This window comes from Triturus cristatus, chromosome 11, assembly GCF_964204655.1.
Source record: "Triturus cristatus chromosome 11, aTriCri1.1, whole genome shotgun sequence".
NCBI classification, from domain to species: domain Eukaryota; kingdom Metazoa; phylum Chordata; class Amphibia; order Caudata; family Salamandridae; genus Triturus; species Triturus cristatus.
Window position 1 is genome coordinate 1120157360 of NC_140594.1, and position 23182 is coordinate 1120180541.

Consider the following 23182-nt stretch of genomic DNA (forward strand, 5'->3'; position numbering starts at 1 on the left):
TACTGCACTCTAACCCACTCTACTCTGTTCTGCACCATTCTACTCTATGCCACTACACTCTACACTACTGCCCTATGCAGCACTCTACTCTACACCATTGCACTCTACCCTACGCTACTGCACTCTGCGTCACTCTACTTTATACCACTCTACTCTATGCCACTTTACTGTACACCACTCTACTCTATGCCACTGCAGTCTAGGCCACTCAACTGTACTCTGCACCACTCTGCTCCACTGCACTCTACCCTACTACATTATATGCCACTCTACTGTACTCTGCACCACGCTATGCCACACAACTATACACCACTGCATTGAATTCCACTCTACTTTACTCTGCACCACTCTACTCTATGCTACTGCACTCCAAACCATTGCACTGTACTCTGCACCACTCTACTGTACGCCAGTGCAGTCTATGCCACTACACTCTATGGAGGTCCATTCAACTCTATGTCACTTCACTCTACTCTATGCCACTCCATGCCACCCCACTCTATCCCACTCCACTCTATGCCACTCTACTCTATGAGATGCCACTCCCTCCACACAGTGCCACTCTATGCCACTCTACCCCACCCCACTCAATGCCACTTTACTTTACCCCACTGTATTCAATGTCACTTTCTCTATTCCACTCCAAGCCACTCTACTCCACTGCACGCTATGTCATTGCACTCTATTGTGCGCCACTGACCTCTATGCCACTCTACTCCACTCAACTCTACTCCACTCTACTGTACCGCACTTCACTCTAAGCCAGTCTACTCTACGCCACTCCACTCCACTCCATGCCACTCCAAGCCGCTGTACTCCACTCCACTCCACGCCACTCTACCCCACTTTACTGTACTGCACTCTACTCCACTGCACTCTACCCCAGTGCACTATACGCTACTCTACTCTGCACTGTATAGCATTGGCACTGTATGCCACTCTACTCTACCTTTCACCACTCAACTCGATTCCACTGCACTCTATGCCACTGCATTCTACATCGCTGTACACTCTTCTCTGTGCCACTGCATTCTATGCCACTCTACTCTACCCTACTTCACTGTACCCTACTTCACTGTACATCAGCCTACTCTATGCCATTCTACACCAGGCACTCTATTCTTCACTGCTCCAAGCCATTGTACTCCACTCCCCTCTACGTCACTCTTCTCCACTTTACTGTACAGCACTCTACTCTACTCCAGTCCACTCTACTCTACTCCAGTCCACTCCACTCTACCCCAGAGCACTATACACCACTCTACATGACTCTACAGCGCTGCACTGTACGCCATTCTGCTTTACTCTGCACCAGTGTACTCCATGCCACTCCACTCTACGCCACTGCACTCTAATCTATGCCACTATACTGTATGCCACTGCACTCTAAGCCACTCCACTGTACTCTATGCCACTCCACTCTAATCTATGCCACTCCACATCACTCTATGGCATTCCACTCTATAGCACTCCAATCTTTGCCACTCTACTCTATGCTTTGCCACTCAACTCCACACAGTGCCGCTCTGTCACTATCCTACTCCAGTCTACTCCACTCGATGCTCCTCTATGCCGCTCTACTTAGTGCCACTATATTGTACCCCACTTCAGTCTACCTCATGTATTTAAGTCCACCCCACTTAACTCTACGCCACTCTATTCTATGCCACTCTACTCTGCCACTCCACAACACTCTACTCCACTCCACTCTACTCCACTGTAATCCACTCCACTCTACACCACTTCAGTCTACCCCATGCACTATATATCCTTTCCTTTACTGTGCACCACTGTACGCCACTGCACTCTACACTACTGCAATCTACACCACTCTCCTCTACTCTACACAACTGCAGTGCTTAATTTGTAAAATATTAAGTGCAGGTGTTCACATTTTTGGGGGGAGGCCACACCCACTTCCTCAGCTCCACCCACTTCCACCTCTGGCTCCACCACTTACTCTATTGTCCCCCACCCACATCTCCTTAATGCACCCTCTCACATGCATTTCTACATGCAGCTCTTGGTGACAGGTAGACGTAGTAGCTTAATATTCTATATTAGTATTTAAACTTATAGACTGAAAGTAATAAACGGATCTCCCCCACAAGAACAGTATCCCACTGAACTATTTGTTACACGTGCATTGTGATCTGCATGGTGCACATGCTGTGAAGCATAAACCCTCTGTGCTACCTTATGATGAGTCAAAAGTAAACTTCCACTAGACAAAGCTCGATTCTCTGTCCATCAGCTCCATTAATCACCAGTTATATTAACATTTTTATTTTTGCCAGAAAATTGCTGGAGGCAAGGAACACTGTAGCAGGTGCTTTTAACTCCATCATATATTTGAGAAAATGGCACCCCCAACCCCCAAAGTCAACGCCCAGTGCTATGGTGATGGTCACTCTGCCATACTGCTGGCCCTGTGCAGGCATGTGTAGACTGCCTGTTGCAAATATTCACTGAGCCAGGTGCACACAGTGTGGAGAAAGAGAGATCTAAATTATTTTTGGACAGATGGAGGGATTCCGAATCTGCCACCGTTCTCTGGTTCATCGCAGATGAAAATTGCAGATTCTAGTTATTTTCATAAGATGCAGTGATACAGTAACCTAAGAAGGGGAACGTACCAGCCAAACTCCCTCTTACGTTACTACCGCCTTCTGTGCTGCCATTTGACTGTCTTGCGGGTCCTTCACAGCATGGCACATCACATCAGTGAATAAAACAGCTTCCTAATAATTGTCCAAGGGTGTCTCACTGCCTCTAATTAAATTTCAGCTGGTAGTCAGGTAGTTATACATAAAATTGTGGGCACTGCCGCACAATGCAGCGTCATTTGCCATTTCTTGTCGCATAATTTAATCAACGTTGTGCTGCATAAATTGGGTGTACTGCAGCCTACAAGATGCTCTTTGGCACACGATGTCACACTTTTTGGACAGGGTAACAACCTCACAGGACTGTGCTGCTTCGAGCAGCTTGGTGTCAAATCTGTGCACCACTGGCCCGCCACAGAATGCCCCCCAACCACCCACGGCTTCACATGACGCTGCTGAATGCCGATTCCTTTCCCTTCTGCTCTGACTCTGGTCCCACTAAGTGCCCCCTGGGCGGGTGGGGGAGGGAGTTAGTGTGTCTTCTTACCCATGCTTGCCCCGGGAAGGACAGATTGCTACAGATAGGCCCGGTTGCCTCCCATGACGGAGGTTGTTTTCACAGGTGCCCCACAAGGGAGCTCCCGCCCCTCATTAACCCGTCTCCTTCAAGCTGTGGCAGCCAGCAGCCCTCGCCAGCAGTGGTGCAGCGACGTGGAATGGTCCTTAAAGGAAGCGGGGAAGGTGCCCAATAGTAAAATACAACCATATATACAGAGAAATACCCTCCTTCGTTCTTGAACCTGGGTGCCTACACCTGTTGCACTAATGAGCAGTGGCGTGGCCAGTGCGTCATGGACCCTCGTGCAAGGATGGAAATGGGGGCCCTGGCTGCAGTTTCAATTATACAGCACAGCAATAATGGCTCAGGTAGGCCCCGCAGGCCTCTGTGTCCTGGTGCCACTGCACTTACTGCCCCTGCTAATGAGAGCTACATCTCTGCTCTCCGGACTCTCGGTTCTCGGGTGGGGGCTGGGCGGATGTGGGTGAACAGAGCCCTACATCATAGGGCTGGACCCGGCGGCTGTAGGAGACCAGGCCTGGGCGGCTATGTGCGAACCTAGTTACCTTGCGGCTCTGTGAGACCAGAGCCCGGGCTGCAGTCACTGGCGTGGCACCTTCGCTGGAATGGAGGCCGAAGCCCAGCCTCGAAGCCGGAGGGGTTATGAGAGGGCAGAGCCTTGACTTTAAAAAAACTGCCAGGCGTCTATGAGGGACCAGAGCCCGGGCACTAGACACCGGGCTGTGCGATTATGAAGGAATAGAGCCCAGGCTCCCTGACACGGGGCCTGGCGCCTATGAGAGAATAAAGACTGAACTCCTCCAGGCCAGGTGGCTATGCAAGAATAGAGCCCAAAGCCAAGACGTGGGGCAGGTTGGTCACAGGCAGTTTGTGTGTGTGCCTCATGATAAGGCGGGAAGCTGTGGGGAGGCTTCGAAGTTTAAAAAGTTTGTGGCGCAGCGGTCGCGCACACTGTCACTGCTTTTTCCCACACAAATGAGAATGTGATTTTAACGAGTTTTATACAGTGAGCATGACCCACGTTGCCACCGTGTGATCTCACAGAAAATAGTCATGGTACATTTTACGCTCCATTACTTTACACTATTAGCAGTGTGTTACAAAACCAATACTTACTGGCATAACATTGCCTTTAATTAATTCGAAGCGTGAGGCCTGCTGCAGCTTCAGGAGTCCCGAGTACGTACCACTGCTTGCTGTGATCAACTGAGCTGCAGCTGCGCAGTATGCTGGGGCGGGGAAAAGTGTAGCTACAGTCTGCATTGGTCCAAGTCAGGACACCTGACTTTTCGATTCAACGCCAATGAGGGAGGGCTAATTTTGTTTTGCAAGCGTGAGTGGTCATTTGTAACGCACTAGCACTGCACTACTATGTTTGCGGGACCTGTCGCCAGGCTGTTACGCTGAGGCAGTGCCCCACGCAGTTTCTGGTGGTGTGCGTCTGTGTCTCAGGGCAACCTCGGCGCAGCATCGAATTTTTAAAAGTTTACGCACAGGTGAGAAACATCAGGGGGGTTGTTGTCACGGTTATAAAGGTCTAAAATGAGAGACAATCATCATATGAATTGGCAGGTATTTCATAGACCCGGCCCTGAGTAATAAGTGCCGGTGCTAAGCACCGGAAAGCTCCAGCACAAATTAAGCACTGCACAACTGCACTCCACGCCACTGCACTCTACTTTCCAACACTCCACTCTATGTTACTGCACTCTCTGTCACTCTACCCTACTCAATGCCACTCCAAGCCACTCTACACTACTCCACTCTGTGCCACTCTTCTCCACTCTAATCTCCTTCACTTTACGCCACTCCACACCACTGTACGCCACCCCATGAGAAATTATCAAGTAACTACAGCAGTACTATTGAAATGTTCAAATAAATTATATAGGACCATCAGCATATGATCTTTTACATGTGACTCATCAAAATATTTCTGTTTAATATTTCTCCTTCTAGACCAGTGTGGACCCTCAGTCTACATTTGATGAGGAAAGCATAGTCCAGGTGGTGGGTGACCTCTTCTTGGCAGGATCAGAGACCACCACCACTGCTCTTTATTGGGCCCTCCTCTACATGGTGGCCCACCCTGACATCCAAGGTAAGATTTAGCTGTGCATTGAAGCCATGCTGTATAGCAGCACAGATGATTTACAGTAATGCTAAAACTAATTTAGGAAAGCGCTATAACACAGCCAGGGCAAATGTGCTTTTTTTTCCAAAAGTGCATTAACGCTGGATGCACCATAGTCTTTTTTCTGTAACATTACTTTTAGCCATGCAGCACAGCTTACAGGTGGTTATACAGCATGGGCATTCATTTCAAAGGGAAAAAGGACTTGTTTGATGGGTGGGTGGAACAGTAAAACAGAGCTTTGAATGGCCAGTGGAAGGACAGCAATTAAGCTAAAGCAATCGCTACTTGGTCTATGCTCCAGCCAAAAGAAGAGGAAGCGAAGCTGGGACACACGGCCAATTAGAAGGCAGCAAATAAGAGAGACATTGAAGCCAACAAATGTTAAGCAATGGGAGGGCTGAAACTCTGTTAAAGTGTTATGACTTGTTTATTTAGAAAGGCAATGTATTGTGCTGTTAATGGTGGTACTATAAAGCAGGAAGGACAAGGAAAAAAAAATGCATCTGACAAGTATGCTTGAAATGGGTGCAGCTATGGGGAGATTAGGTAAAGGGCGGAGGAAAAACCAAAGGAGCTCAGCATAAGGGCTGTGCAGGCTAAACCTAAAGCCCAGGTCGTTATGACACTGTTTTAAATCAGCACACCGCATGAGAACATGAAAAAAATTGGTGCTTCAGGAGTTGCTAATAAGGGAGCGCTAGAATGGGTCCCTGCTTCAGCCCCAGGGGGACTGGTGAGTGTGCTGCTCGAAGCACGCAGAGGTGCTGCCAAGAAGTTCCAGCAAAGTGGATCTAAACAGTACTTGGGCCTCGGGAGACTGATAAGAGAAACACACGAGCAACAACAGGAAATAGTATGCTACAGCCAATAGAAATGGAGGAAAAGTAAGTGACAAGCACAGGAACCAGTGAAAAGCAAGGGCGGGATGTAAGCCACTTTTAAGAGTTATATTAACGATAGACTTCACAAGCACCTGGTGAAACCTAAAAAAATACATAATGTAGAACACCTGTAGGCAAAGGCAAGGTGCATACCACAGCAGCTAAACTGCTTGTTTTCTCACTGAAAACAGCAATGCACACCAACCCACTTCAGATGCTGTTGTGCCATTATTTTAGGATGCACAGCTATCGTAAGAGTAGAGAATCCAAAGCACCTTATGGTTCTTCGTACCATCGGTGCTGTTGGTGGCACACTTTGCTCGATGTGCTATTCCTCTTTTGTGATTGGCAAGCAACAATGCAGACGTTGGGGCTTGTTGTACCAGATCACGAAGTACTTTGAATTGGACAGAGGCTGGGCTGTTTTTTTTCTGGGCCAGTGGGCAATAGCATTGCACATCTATTACAGTTTATAAGGTAATGCTGGAAGGACGGGTAACTACACTCCAGTTGTGGCAATTCCTCTGGTGTCGTGGGACCATCTTACCACTGGACTCAAGTAGGGTTGCCAACTTTCCCAGGGAAAAATACCAGCCATTTGTTCACGTTTTATCATTCTGCAAAGGCTCGGACCAGATACTTAAAATAGATCTTTAAACAGAGTTGCCTATATTCATTTTCAACTTGGCTTTTCGGCCTTTTTTTACTTTACTTATCAGCCAGAGCTCATTCTGTTTTTATGTTATACTTACTGTTTATAGTATGTACTGATATGGGAAACAAATCTCAGCTTTTGGCGATTTTGCTAATTTATGTACCGACCTGGACATTAAAATACTGGTCTCGCAGGTTAAACAACGGTCAGGTGGCAAACCTAACTCAAACTGAGCATCAAGTACACACCCTTAGTACTTGACATCAAGGGTAGTGAGGCAGTTCACTGTTTACTCAGAGATATTGAAAGTTTAGGAACTCAGCAAAGGACCTAATATAACTTCATAAATCAATGTTTTCACTTTAAAAAAAAGAAACAGTACTTGATTTCACTTAGAACTAAATTAAGAATATACACTATAAAACTAGACGGCTCCAGCACCTCCTGGACTAGAGACAAATGTAAGGTGTCTCATCGTTAAACAATGTTAAGCCCAAGACCCAGGATATGTCACTGGTCTAGATAAACTTTTAAAAGATGGCTTTTCAGGTTTTTTTGCAGTCTAGCTGCCCAAGCCATGGATCCTGTCTTCTAGTAAAGACCCACACTGGCAGCAGCAAATGTGCTAAAACATACAACACTACTTCCTGTCACATGGACGCCCACTAGTAGAAACATTAATTCCACTTCCTGCATCCAGTACCTAAAGCTATTCTAACAGAGGACAGGAAAAGCCAAGTAGTCAATGTCCTTATGTTTTTTATTAAAGATTAATCATCTTCACATAAGAGCGCAATATTCAGTCATGTCCTATGATGGTGTAATACTTCTCTTTGCAAACCTGCGCTATAACAGAAAATGCATGAAAATATTATTTGCCTCCAAACAATTCACCTGTCATATGGTACAAAATAAGCTAGCACCCCGTTGCTGTTACTCAAAGTGTTGAATAGATGCAAGCCCAAATACCTACGTGACAATAGAGAAGTATTTTCTGTTGCTACACCTGGCCATGCACTTTACATCTTTTTTGCTGGTAATAGTTTTTATATTGTGGTTAGCTTGAAACAGTGCCAGCAAAGCAAATATTGTATATTATTGGCTTTCTTTTGACCCTAAATGGTATGTGCAGTTGATGGTGCACACCACCAGTGGTAATTTCACACCACCAGCGGTGAAACACAATTTATAATTTATTATCTGGCAGTGAATTGATACTCTAGTCAGAGTGGTAGCTTCCTTCCGGCTGTATTTTCTTTGCAGTAAGACACAAAATGAATGGCCTAGAAGCCTGATTTGGCATTGAAAATGTCTTTAATTTCAGGAGGAAATGCTAAATCCGGAGGAGGATCCACAGGTTGCATATTTATTATTCATGTGGTCTTTTCACTTTTATATTGCACAAATATAACTGAGTAGGTGTCACATTGTTTTATATAAAACCAATTACAAGCTGCAGCAATGCAGTCTAAATAAGAATAGTTAAAAACATGATTATGCATTTTTGCATTGATTAGGATCAGTTTCCATAAGATCTGTTTACCTTAGTATGGCTCAAAACAAAGCGTTTCCGATTGCTTAGTTGCAATTTTCAGAGAAAGGTTACATGAAAGAAGCTAGCAAAAGGCTTTCCATGTCTAGCAGGGCACGACCAGTTCTTTGTTATTTGAGGGCAAATTCCTCCCGAAGTTCTTAAAAGATTACCTAAGTAGGAGGAAGCTTAAAACTAGTGTATTCATCTAGCGTTGTAGTCTTCACAAAAACTCTAGACAAAGATGGCCACTGCCATGTGTACAAAATTGACATTGCTCAGTGATCCCAATGCAGGTGTGGGCCATAGCATGTTTATGGTGGAGGATGTCCATTCATGGGTTCTCCTCCATATGTAGTATTCCCTGCATAAAGTGAAGAATATTCCCTATCCATGCAACTTCTTCAGTTGGTACGACCTTTGACAAAATGGTTTCCCTCTATGGTTCAATTCTTCCTTATGTATTGCATAAGGTTTAATTAGGGCGACAAATAAATGTTCACAAAATCTTCAGATTTAGGTGGTCTGAATGTACAGGAATTAACTGTTGACTTCCCTCAGTGGCTCTTTGTTATCTGATACCAATGTTTTTGTGCTTTCTGCAAACCTCTTGCTTTCTGTGTGGCCTGAAACATTAAAGTTTCTCTTCAGACAGAGTCCAGAAGGAACTGGATGCTGTTTTTGGATCCTCTTCTGTGATCTTGTATGCAGATCGGGAAAAGCTTCTGTACACCAATGCTGTTATCCACGAGATTCAACGTTACAGCAGCATTTCAGCTGTGGGCGTACCACGAGTGTGTGTGAAGGAGGCCCCTGTCCAAGGCTACCAGATTGAAAAGGTTGAGTAAATGTAAAAGATGGCCAGCACATGTTACACAAATAGCACTGAATGATCTACCTCCATGCGCATCATGAAGAAAGAGTAATGTGCATATTTTTTGCTCAGTTGGCTGTTCAATATGCACATAATTTCACAGCAGATAAGGCTCATGAGGGGGTCATCTTGTCTACCTAACTCTCTATCTAATCTTGACACCAAGACCCTTCCTGGGCTCGAATTTACATTTTGCAAACTCAGTACTATGATCCCGTTGTGTGTTGACCAGACCTTTCAAAATCAATGTAATGTTTTATTACAAGCCCATTTGGTTGGCAATTATTTCATGTGCACTTGCACCCATTTCCAAGGATAGCACCTTTAAAAATGTCACAGCAAAACACAAACTGTCTTGTGTTTGCTTGCTTAAGTGTGTGTGTATTTATATATATGTGTGTGTGTGCGTGCGTGCGTGCCTGCGTGTGTGTGTGTCTGTGTGTTACCAAATGGAGGTTCCCACTGCGTAGTTGTAGTTAGTACCATGTTTCCTTGGGAACTGGAATCTTTTAGTTTTCTTATAACTTTGGTGCTGTTTGACGGATCTTCAAGAAACTTTCCAAAAGAAAGTCTCATCCACCTCAGCTTCATACCGGAAAGTTTCAGGGTGATTCGTCAACGGAGCTGAGAAAAAGGAGTGGTCCCAAAATATATTTTTCCCATGCAATTTTCCATAGGAAAATTGATCAGCAATACTACAAAAACGGTGAACAAAAGAACACCAAATTTGGCAGAAAAGCTAGTTCTTGATTTTTTGATTTGCTGCAAATCCGTTCAGTAGTTTTTGAGTAATGAATGCTCTAAATATATGTATATTTCACACAGCTGTTCCACCTTAGAGCCACGGCTGTGGATCGACAAGCTTAAGTATGCATTGTGATTGGCTGGCTGCAACTTAAAGGAAAAGTTGTGGCTGCCAGCATATGACTTTGGGGCTCAGTCCCTGAGTCATACAAAACGAAGTAACATATAAGAGGGCAAGTTAGGGGTACCCTAACACCTGGGTCATGTGGGGAGGGGAATCCCAGAGGAACTTTCCAGGGTCACATTTTTTAAAAATGTTTTTGATGGGGGCCATAGATCCACTGTAGGCCTGGCATGGCCTTTTGGAGCTTTGTAGTGGATCCACAGATCTGTAGAGTAATAAAATAAAAAGAGCAGGGTTGAGTGCAAAAAACGAGGCCAAGTACAACCGAAGGCCTTGCATGGCAGGGTTTCAGGTGGTTTGGCTGGAGGGCATGGTCAGAAGCCAGACCTTGCGGCCAAGGCATTGCAGTGGACATCTTACTTTACTCTAAAAAAAAAAAAATTAACTGGAAAAAACAAAGGTTTTATGTGACATTTTACTTAGAAATTGTAATAATTTCTTACTTTCCATTGTTTTAAAACTTTGAAATTCACTGAAAAAAAGAAATTCACAAAAAATCCAAAGGTTAAAGGGATGTTATAGTTAGGTGAGTGTATCTTTAACTGAACACACACACTTGCCATGCATGGTTTGTACCCTCATATATTTTTCTCACATATTACATCACTCATGACAAGTTCAATGACTGCATCCCTAATGGCATTGGAAATATCATCATTGATAACAACACTGTGCATGGCAATTGAGCGAGTTATAGTTACTTTAGGGCACGAGTTATAATTACATGAGATAGCTGTCACTGGTGAATGTTAGTTGTTTTGTTACCTTAAAATGTTATGTCTTAACTGATATTTTCATTTAACTATAACTTACCTTAAACTGTGTTTTTAAGTGAATATCTAAGGTTTTTAAATATAAAGTAAGATACTATTATACTGTGCAACTATCACGTCACTTTAACCTTCAGTTTTCTTCAGTGAAAATATATATAGTATTATGCATGTTTATGTGTCATTTGTAACATACTATTTATTACCATTTCTGAGGGCTGGGATAGTCCAGAACTTTTAAATAACGAAGGGAGCTTGAGATGTAGAGTAACTTACAGATAAAGTCGCTTTCTATCCACTGTCTCTGTTTTATCAACATGATAGTATGGGAGAAAGTCACGAAGAAAATAAGTAAAGCGGGAAAGAGACATATATGAAGGGTTTAATGTGGATATGAGTTTACCAAAGAGAACACCAATTTAGTAGGATGATGTCATGAAATCTTCTGGGAGTGGGATTCAGCTGATAAACATATGTCTTTCTTTTCAGGGCACTGTTATTTTAACCAACCTAACCTCTGTTCTGTATGATCCCGATTACTGGGAGACTCCCCAACAATTCAATCCAAGCCATTTCCTCGACCCGGAAGGGAAATTTGTCACAAGGGAGGCGTTCTTGCCTTTTTCAGCAGGTAGCAATTTGGTTGCATTACGTCTTCTGTTTTTTAAACTGTGGATCAAGCTAACTGTATACTGCTTTTTCACTCTCACAGGGCATCGCGTGTGTTTGGGAGAAAAGCTGGCGAGGATAGAACTCTTCATCTTCTTCACCAGCCTGCTCCGGACCTTTACGTTTCAGCTTCCCGAGGGGGTGACGGCTGCCAGACTCGACAGTGTTTATGGAGCAATTATGCATCCTCACCCATACAAATTGTGTGCTGTTTCACGCTTGAAAACAACAACATAAATGGTGGTTCCTTATGGGAGAAGATGCTGGTGTTGGGAGAGGTTACTCTGTGCAACACTTGTTATATGCACATGTCCTAAGAGTAAAATTAATACAAGTCTATATCGGCCAGATCTAAATTCTATGTCTCCCTTTCAGAAGATATTATGTAAATACATCTATTTTAAAAAGTGGTAAGATTGTTTCTACATATCTGTTCACCAGGGCAATAATTGACTTAGGGCTTATACTTTTGTTTAAATTTATTTGGTGTTCATGAGAAGACTCTGCACATAAAAAGATAGGCGTCCACAGCCTTAAAATTACTATTAGTAAAATTAAACTCGTAGTTTTTTAATACCAACAAATAGTAAACTTCCATGAAAGTTTTTTACCTTTGTGAATCAGGTCTTGAATCTTTAAATAAAACTATGGGTTTTTAAACATTAAACAGTATCTACACCACTCTGTCCTTTAGAGGCATTCTCTTTGAAGTAGTGCCACTACTGCATACAATGAATAAATAAAATCCAGATACCAATAAAATTAACAGACTCACAATTAACAGATGACAGAAATAATATACCCTCCTTGTGGTTTGTTTTCAGTCTGCCGCCACCACCCCCGGGAGGGATTTCTTTCCTCGTTATGCCAACCCTACATGATGCGCGATTACTCATGTTGTACTGTATAGTTCTTACCACCACCTACCTAGCAGATTTAAGTCTCCGAAGCCTAATGGTATTTGTTGTGTGCATGATGTCATCATGATTAAATGCAACTATCACAATGCTTTCTCACAGAAAAGAATCAAGATGATTGTCAACAGGGACAAAAATAGTAATAGGTAATAACTAATAACATGCAGTAAATTAATGCCTTCTAACCTGAGATCCTGCAAGAACTCTCCACCATAAGTGGTTGCTATATCAGCTTGCTCAGAAACAGGTCTCTAGGCTACCAACCAGGGTATTACTAGCTCTCTCACATAACAGTTAGATACTAGGCACCTGAACCCACAAACAAGTTGCTGCTCCATCCTTAACAGGAACCACCATATTCAGCACACTGTGTAACGCAGTCTCTATATGAGATAGGAGAGGTCATTGACATGCCTGGGAGCTGTGCCCATCATACACATATTTCCCAGTGTTAATCCAGGGGCCAGACTTAAGGGCTGTACTAAGGTGTGGGGGAAAGTTTTATGTAGCTCGCCAGATTTGAGGGTAAATGCAGGCTTGGGTACTCACTAACGTTTCATTCTTTTTACTTTGACTTTGTTTGCATTTGCTAATATTTACATCAGTACCATGATAATTCTATTCCACATTTTCTACAATCGCTTAGAGTATAATAACCTCACTGTAATATAATTGCCATTTGTGTGTGTATTGATTTGGGAAGTCTGTAACTGTGCAGACCTCTCATATTCCATGTGGGTTATCTGACAGGTCTGTTGTCTTTCAAATGCCACTCCTCCAAATATGTACAGCCTATACGGAATGATGTGAGATCTCTGTCACTTTTTCTTTGCCCTCAGAGACCTGGCTATATGCACCATCTTGGTTTGTCTGAAAATGTCTCCTTGACAAACACCATTCTCCCACAGCAAACTCTGAGGCATCTTACTTAAAAAAAACAAATGATTAAAGCTGACCTGTTTTGCACTACCCAGGCTCTCTCGTGAAGTTCCTTTCTGTCCAATTCCAAATGACCTTAAAATATAACAGAACAGAAAGCTTCAAGTTGTCTTATTTAATTCTGAGTATTGCAAACTGCATTTTATAACAATGGAAAACAATAACAATAGGAATGGAATGGTCCAGTCTTCCACATCAATGCAAACATATTTACCACCATCTCGAACAATATCAAACAACAAAGTATTTATTGAGGATTTGCTTGAATACATGAATAAACAATTGTTGACATCGAACTGGAGCCTAGTAATAGGAGGCTTAACACTTCATTGGAACAACAAGACTGACAATTTAATCAAAATCATGTCCTAGCCTCTTTCCTCATTGACAACAATCTCCACCAATTATAAGGGGTATAAGCTTATTTGTTCTGTGCCTAACTGTATCAATTCAAAAATCCCATTCCAGCAAACTGGTCTAATTATCTTCAAAATCTGTTTTCCATGTGCACCACAAAATATCACCCAAATGCAATGTAAACCAAAATATGCTTAGGTTAGAAATTCCCCAAATCATCACTTCAGCATCCTTGCACATGATAGTTAGAGCGTCAATACTTGCTTTCATTGAACATGCATGTATATCTTAATTACTTGGTCCCTACACTCCTCAGTCTTGCAAGTATGGATAACCTTGCTTCCCAGAAAATAATTGAACTAAAATAAGGGCCAAAGAATGATCGTCAGAGGCACACAATATACTCCCTGGAACATAAATGAAGAAAGCATCCCTGTTTCAGTACCTAAAAGACCATAGACCAATATTCCAGGCTAACATACTCACAACACCTAGAGGATCAAAATAAATCAGCCATTGACATACACATAAATCTACTTGAATTTATCAAGGAACACCCACCAGTCTCAACAATCTATCACTATCAAATGAAAGTTGTACAAGACATGGAAAGGTACAAACTACATGACATAATAGAAAAGATTGTCACTACTGCTCGCTCTGTTAACCCACTCTGATGGCAATAATCTCAACCCCAAAGTGCCAACAAAGAGCTGTATCTTCTTTATATCCCGCCTATCCTTAATTCAATAGAATGAATTATTAATTCCTGTAAACTCTCACACTCTATTTTGGACCTTGTACTTCCAAAGTTAGAAACGTTATCCTGCTCATTCCTTGTACCCAAGTGAGACTTTATGTATTTATTTATGCAGGTTTTTATAGCATGGATGTGTCCCAAATGTGTTAGAGGGGAAACGGGGTAGGATTTGAACAAGTGAAATTGTAAAACAACAATCAAATGATAATCAATACACACATCTCTGAAAAAAGGTATCGTAAGACCCACTCTGGGAAAGGTTCTGCCTTCATTTTATATTAAAATCCTTTTTGAAATGTGGACCCCAAAATGTTAATCAATATAGAAGGAAAATCCTACACCGTCCATAATCGGGCTTTCATGAAGTTCACAGTATGGAACCTCCTATATTCAACATTATGAATAGCCTTGTTTGGAGACCAGATAAAGATGAAACTACCTCCCCCGTTATTTACACCGCTTAATGGTATTTGAGTCTAGTGATCAAATATTTAACTTAATGCAGATTTGAATTAGGTGAGAGGGTCTAACAATGCTTCAAGATATAGCTTGCAGAACAATTCTAAGTGAACAAAGTAAATGATGATCTCTTGGAGTACCTCTCTACTCTGTGGCATCCCGCATGGATTGCTCCTGGATCCCATCCACTTCACTGTGCATCTTGAGCTTCTGGGATGATTCCTAAACTCACTGTGTATCTTGTACCACCAAGCCATCATGGAAGACACACATCTATATCTTTGAGCAATGCAAATTGCACCAATTAATCAACCATTGCCTTAGACTATTACTTGACTGGCTAATTAGGTGGAAACTTAAACTGAAATCCTTCAGAAAAGAAGTGCTCATCATTAACCACAAAGTTTTGTCATGGCAGGAATATTGTTCAAAATGACGTCAGTGCCCAGCGATAATGATGCCATTTTTTTCTGGATTCACTCTATCTAATTTGAATCCAGACCTACATGTTAAAACTATGGCAAAAGACACCCACTTGCAACAGACTACTTAAATCTGTTTATATGTTCATCTCAAAGGATGATCTCAAGCAAGCCTTCCAGTCGCTGGTCATATCCCTTCTAGATAAACTGCCCTATCAAAGCTACTCTACATGTGACAGCACAATGATCTCTGGCACAAACAAATATGACCATATAACTCTGGTGCTGAAACAACTCACATGGCTACCCCTAGGAAGTTGCTGAATTTTCAGATCAGCATGCAGTATCTTTAAAACATTGAAATTAAGAATGCTGAGTTATCTAAAAAATAAACTCAATGGGGTCAATTCGCAAAAGCATCTAAGAATACTCTTTTGTGTACTTCTACATGCAATTGTGAATATCCATTAAATGTCCTACTCCTTGATAGTAAATGTCCGAAGAGGGCAAAGTACTTTCTACTTCTATTGTTGTATATGAATATTCTCTGAATATTCCCATTTTTTTAGCATTCTAAATGATTTGGGGACAATGCATGTGAGTTTGTAAAAGAGTACTACAGGAGAACTACTTTATGTTCCACAGAATGCCTTTGTGAATAGACCTCAGTAAAAAACATACTGTTGGGCTCATTGTAAAAAGTGTTTAAGAGTATGGGAGATTGTACTGCATCACTACTCTTTTAAATACTCATGCATGCCTTCGTGAATTGTCCCCGAAATTTCCAACTACGTTTTCGTAGAAATACAAAGAGAGCACAGTCCTTTCTTGTATTTGCACTCATTTTATTGTATATAAATATTTCCTGAATATTCCCATTTTAATTTTTTTTGCTGGCCAAAGGAACAGTAACAGTACCTAAAACTTTACAACAGGACTACTTTATTTACTTCAAAATAAAACACCTTTATTAATAGGCCCCTCCATCTATACCATGGGTGCTCACAAACTTTCTCTCGGAGGCCAAATTACAGTGTGGTTTGTGGCCGAGGGCTGCACCAGTGTAGGCGGGGTCAGTGGGAAGGGGGGCAGGGCTAGGGGGTAAAAAAACTGTGACCATGAGGTTGAACACAGGCCCCTGCAGCGGACGCATTCGTCCACTGAGCCACCAGACCCGGCATACACATATCTCTCTCTCTCTCTCTCTCTCTCTCCCTCTCTCGCTCTACCTCCTTCTCTCCCTCTCCCTTTCTGTGTCTCCCTCTGTCATACGTCCTGTCTCCCTCTGTCAGTCTGCCTCTCTCTCTGCCTCCCTCCCTCTGTCTCCCTCTTTATCTCTCTGTCTCCCTCCCTCTGTCTCCCTCTCTCGGACTCCCTTCCTCTGTGTCGCCCTCCTCCCTCTGTCTCCCTCATTCTGTCTCCCTCAGTCTGTCTCCCTCAGTCTGTCTCCCTCAGTCTGTCTCCCTCAGTCTGTCTCCCTCTCTCTCTCCCTCTGTTTCCCTCCCTCTGTCTCCCTCCCTCTGTCTCCCTCCCTCTGTCTGTCTCCCTCTGTCTGTCTCTCCCTCCCTCTATCTCCTCCCCTCTGTCTCTCTCTGTCTGTCTCCCTCTGTCTCCCCCTGTCTCCCTCTCTGTCTCCCCGTCTCCCTCTCTGACTCCCTCTGTCTCTCTCTTCCTCTCTCTACGTCTCCCTCTGCCTGTCTCCCTCTCCCTCCCTCTATCTCCTTCTCTGTGTCTCTCTCTGTATGTCTCCCTCCCTCTGTCTCCCTCTGTCTGTCTCCCCCGTCTCCCTCTCTGTTTCCCTCCCTCTGTCTGTCTCCCTCTGTCTGACTCTCCCTCCCTCTATCTCCTCCCCTCTGTCTCTCTCTGTCTGTCTCCCTCCCTCTGTCTCCCTCTGTCTCCCCCTGTCTCCCTCTCCGTCTCCCTTCCTCTCTCTACGTCTCCCTCTGCCTGTCTCCCTCTCCCTCCCTCTATCTCCTTCTCTCGGTCTCTCTCTGTATGTCTCCCTCCCTCTGTCTCCCTCTGTCTATCTCCCCCGTCTCCCTCTCTGTCACCCTCCCTCTCTCCCTCTCTGTCTCCCTCTCTCTCTGTCTCCCTCTGTGTCTCCATCTGTCTCCCTCTCTGTCTCCCGCTGTCTCCCTCCCTCTCTGTCTCCCTCTCGGTCTCCCTCTCTCAGTCTCTCTCTCTCCCTCTGTCTCCCTCTCTCTCTCTCCCTCCCACCGTCTCCCTCCCTCCCTGTGTCTCTGTCTGTCTCCTTCTATCTCTCTCCTTCTGTCTCCCTCCCTCTGTCTGTCTCCCTCCATCTCCCTGTCTCCCTGACTGCCTCGCTGCCGCCGCGTGACCACGCCCCCTGCCCCCGAGCGGCGTGGTCCATGCTCGCCTGTCCTGCCCCTGTTGTTTTTGCTGTGTTTAAATTGTTTTTGTCTTTTTGTATTGCCTGTTTTCTAGTTATTGTAATTTCCTTCCTGTTTTGCCGGTTTATTTGCTGCCGTTCGTCCTCCCTCCCCGCTTCCCGCCACCGCCGCTAACCCCGCCCCTTTTTGCCTTCTGTACCCTCCCCGCTCCCGCCTCCCAGCTGCTCCGCCCCCCGCGCACTTGGCCATATATGGCGACCGTGCGACGCAGGTGAGTGTGACCTAGTTCTGGGACACCCCCGCGCCGCACGGCCACCAGCTGCTGCGTGTGCCTTCCCTGCCTGACTGCCTCGCTGCCGCCGCGTGACCACGCCCCCTGCCCCCGAGCGGCGTGGTCCGTGCTCGCCTGTCCTGCCCCTGTTGTTTTTGCTGTGTTTAAATTGTTTTTGTCTTTTTGTATTGCCTGTTTTCTAGTTATTGTAATTTCCTTCCTGTTTTGCCGGTTTATTTGCTGCCGTTCGTCCTCCCTCCCCGCTTCCCGCCACCGCCGCTAACCCTGCCCCTTTTTGCCTTCTGTACCCTCCCCGCTCCCGCCTCCAAGCTGCTCCGCCTCCCCGCGCACTTCGCCATATATGGCGACCGTGCGAACGCGCAGCGGTCACGCGCAGCGGGCGCGCCGATTGTGCGCCGAAGGCGCGCCAAAGGCAAGCCCGTCTGCGCCCGTCCGCGCCTGGACCGCGCCCAGTGCCAGGACCCCTGGACCCCACCGACGGAAGACGACCCGACAGTCCTACGACGCCGCTACACTCATCGCACTCAACACCGGCGGGACCCAGGGATGCTACCGAGCTACTCCGAAGCACACCCACGGACCCTTCAGCTGCCACGCCTGCAAGTTCACCTGCATCCGGACCTGCCCGGCACCAGCACCTGCCAAGCCGAACACCAGCAGCAACCACCTCAAGTGCGTCCTGCTCAACACCCGCTCCGTCCACAGACACGCCATCGAACTCTGGAACCTCCTAGACGCCACATCCCCTGACGTTGCCTTCATCACGGAGACCTGGATGAACGCCTCTTCAGCGCCCGACATCGCCATCGCCATCCCAGAGGGCTACAAGATCACTCGGAGAGACCGCACCGCCAACCAGATGGGAGGAGGCATCGCCATCATCCACAAGAACACCATCCGAATCACGACTAGCACCGACAACACCCTCACAACCGCCGAACACCTGCACTTCCAGATCCACACCTACCCGAAGACCACCCTCAGAGGCACCCTGATATACCGACCCCCGGGACCACGCACTCAATTCAGCGAGGACATCGCCGACTTCGTCAGCCCGCATGCCCTCCCCTCCGCTGACTACATCCTCCTGGGGGACCTCAACTTCCACCTGGAGAACAACAACGACCACAACACCAGCACCCTGCTCGACAACCTCGCCAACCTTGGACTCAAACAACTGGTGAACACCCCCACCCACCTCGCCGGACACACACTCGACGCCGTCTTCTCATCCAGCAAAGACATCGCCTTCAGCCACGCCACAGAACTCCACTGGACGGACCACAGCTGCGTCCACTTCACCTTCAGAAGAACGACGATCCACCACCACCAGCAACAGGTTGCTAGAAGAAACTGGAACAAGATCACAGCCGACCAGCTCGCCGCTTCCCTGAGCCAGCACCCTCCTGCCAGCTCAGCGAACCCCAGCCAGGCCGCCGACAACCTCACGAAGTGGATCAGCAACTGCGCGGACGAACTCGCCCCTCTGAGGACCCCGCCCAGCAGACCCGGCAGCAAGAAAGCCCCATGGTTCACCGACGAACTCAAGAGCTCCAAGAAGAACTGCCGAGCCCTCAAGAAAGTCTGGAGAAAGGAACCTACACCGGACAACATGACCGCCCTCAAACTCGCCACCCGGAAGTACCACCAACTGATCTGCGCCGCCAAGAAAACTGCATTCAAGGACCGGCTGGACAACAACGCACACAACTGCAAGGAACTCTTCAACATCGTGAAAGAGCTCTCCAACCCCAATGCCGGAAACAACGACATCACCCCTTCGCAAGACCTCTGCAACTCCCTCGCCTCCTACTTCCACAACAAGATCGCGGACATACACAACAGCTTCAGCACCCATCCGACGCACGCCACGACCGCACCAACGCCCCCCACCACCACCCTCCGCGCCTGGACTCCGATCAGCACCGAAGACACCGCCCGCATGATGAACTCCGTCCACTCCGGATCTCCGACTGACCCCTGCCCTCACCACGTCTTCAACAAGGCCGACGCTGTCATCGCACCCCACCTGCGGGACATTATCAACACCTCCTTTGACACTGCCACCTTCCCCGAGAGCTGGAAGCACGCCGAACTCAGCGCTCTACTCAAGAAACCTACAGCAGACCCCACCGAACTCAAGAACTACCGCCCCATCTCGCTACTCCCGTTTCCAGCCAAAGTCATCGAGAAGACCGTCAACAAACAGCTGGCCGCCTTCCTCGAGACAAACGGATCCCTCGACCCCTCGCAGTCTGGCTTCCGAGCCAACCACAGCACCGAGACTGCCCTCATCGCCGCCACCGACGACATCCGAGCCCTGTTGGACAACGGAGAAACAGCGGCCCTCATCCTCCTAGACCTCTCCGCGGCCTTCGACACTGTCTGCCACCGCACCCTAGTGCAACGCCTCAGCAACGTCGGAGTCCAGGAGAAGGCACTGGAATGGATCGTCTCCTTCCTCGACGGAAGAACACAGAGTCCGCCTGCCACCGTACAAGTCATAGGCCACCGAAGTCATCTGCGGCGTCCCTCAAGGATCCTCATTGAGCCCTACCCTCTTCAACGTCTACATGAGCCCCCTCGCGGCCATCGCACACCAACACAACCTCAACATAATCTCCTACGCCGACGACACCCAGCTGATCCTCTCCCTGACCAACGACCCCGCCGCCGCCAGAGCCAACCTGCACGAAGGGATGAAGGAGGTAGCCGAGTGGATGACGACCAGCCGCCTGAAACTGAACTCAGACAAGACGGAGGTCCTCATCCTGGGCTCCACACCCACCGCCTGGGACAACTCCTGGTGGCCCCCCGCCCTGGGCACCGCACCCAAACCGACAAACCACACACGCAACCTGGGCTTCATCAAGGACTCCTCCCTCTCCATGACCAGACAAGTCAACGCCGTCTCCTCGGCGTGCTTCAACATCCTGCGCATGCTACGGAAGATCTTCTGGTGGATCCCCACGGAGACTAGGAAGACCGTCACCCAGGCCCTCGTCACCAGCCGACTGGACTACGGCAACGCCCTCTACGCCGGAACCACCGCCAAGCTCCAGAAGAGACTCCAGCGGATCCAGAACGCCTCAGCCAGACTCATCCTCAACATCCCACGAAACAGCCACATCTCCGGACACCTGAGAGACCTGCATTGGCTCCCCGTCAACAAAAGAATCACCTTCCGTCTCCTCACCCACGCACACAAAGCCCTACACGACCAAGGCCCGAGCTACCTCAACAACCGAATCAACTTCTACGCTCCCAAACGCCACCTCCGTTCAGCCAGCCGCGCACTCGCCACCGTCCCACGCATCCGTAGAGCGACAACAGGAGGAAGGTCCTTCTCCTACCTGGCTGCCAAGACCTGGAACTCCCTCCCGGCCGACCTGCGCCTGACCCAAGACCACCTCTCCTTCAGGAAGAAGCTCAAGACCTGGCTGTTCGAGCAGTAACGGCACCCCCCCCCCCCTAAGCGCCTTGAGACCCAACGGGTAAGTAGTGCGCTCTATAAATGTCCTTGATTGATTGATTGATTGTCTCCCACTGTCTCCCTCTCTCTGTCTCCCTCTCTCTCTGTCTCCCTCTCGCTCCCTCTGTCTCCCTCCGTCTCCATCTCCCTCTCCGACTCTCTGTCTCTCTGCCTCTCCCTGTCTCAGCCTCTATCTGTCTCTGTCTCCCTCTGTCTCCCTGTCTCTGTCTGTCTCTGCCTCTATCTGTCTGTCCCTGTCCCTGTCTCCGCCTCTATCTGTCTCTGCATGTCCCTGTCTCTGTCTGTCCCAGTCTCTATCTCTGTCTGTCTCTATCTCTCTGCCTCTATCTGTCTCTGTCTGTCCCTGCCTCTATCTGTCCCTGCCTCTATCTGTCCCTGCCTTTATCTCTGTCTCTCTCGCTGTCTGTATCGGTCTGTCTCTATCTGCCTCTGTCAGTCTGTCCCTGCCTCTATCTGCCTCTGCCTCTGTCAGTCTGTTCCTGTCTCTGCCTCTATCTGTCTCTGCCTCTATCTGTCTCTGTGCATCTATCTGTCTCTCTGCCTCTATCTATCTCTCTGCCTCTATCTGTCGCCTCGATCTGTCTCTGTCAAACAGGAAGCTTCTCAAAAGCCCCGTTTAAAAGTCAGCTGTGAAAGCGCTTACAGCTGACTCTTAAAGGGTCTTTTGGGAAGCTTTCCGAAGGTGCCCTGACCTCACAGAGGCCAGAAGTAAACACAGAAGATGGCTGCAGGAGCATATGTAGTGAATACCTATTTAATACGTATTCACTACGTATGCTTCTGCGGTCATCTGATCTTATGTGTTTACTGCCGTCGGTGGAAACTGCAAGGCTTCCACTTTATGCAGAACCTTGATAGGATTTGCACCCAGTATCTGAAACAACTCAAGAGAAATCACCCTGCTCCATTATTATGTGTCCTACAGAATGAATGAGGAGCTGCATTTGGCACTACTCTTTATTAAATACTCCATATTACAGTTGCATAAAACTCAGGAAATGCACATAAAATGAATGTTCCCTGGCTGATGTAGGCTGTTCTTCATTTAGTAGTTGCAGTATTTTCATATGGCTCTTTAATATGCATATCATGTTACTCCCCTAAGAAACATCTATCCCTAATCACTAAAAGCTTACAGTGCAGAGCCTAAAGTTGTCCTCAAGCTTTCTAGATATTTTGGTGCCGATTACGATCCTGTAAAAACCGGGTACGAACCGTCGGACGGAGCATATTCTCCGTCCGACGCGTACCCGGTCGTCAAAATATACCAACATGGAATTACGATTAGCACGGAAACACCATTTCCGTACGAATCGTACAAAACCCCGACCGACGAAAATAAACATACAAATGCGATCCGGGAAAGCGCCGACCTGACGTCGGGACGCACGCAGCCTGCCATTCACGAACCAGGAATTACGATTCGCACCGACGTCATCCCGCACGGTGAATATTTTCCGGCTGCCAAAAACTGCTGGGAAATCAGGACGACGCGAACAAGGAGTACCAGTACGCGACGGACAGACAGGACGACGCGAACAAGGAGTACCAGTACGCGACA

General features: G+C 46.7%; 1 protein-coding gene across 1 annotated transcript in view; it reads left to right on the forward strand.

Moving 5' to 3' along the window:
* Nucleotides 1–13517, forward strand: part of LOC146786151 (cytochrome P450 2J2-like) — a 110569-nt gene extending 97052 nt beyond the window's left edge. The window contains exons 6-9 of the mRNA XM_085635654.1: nt 5146–5287; nt 9042–9229; nt 11452–11593; nt 11675–13517. Of these exons, the coding sequence (XP_085491780.1) occupies nt 5146–5287; nt 9042–9229; nt 11452–11593; nt 11675–11868 (666 nt within the window). The 3' untranslated portion in view covers nt 11869–13517. The remainder of the gene's footprint in view (nt 1–5145; nt 5288–9041; nt 9230–11451; nt 11594–11674) is intronic.
* The last annotated feature ends 9665 nt before the right edge of the window (nt 13518–23182 follow it).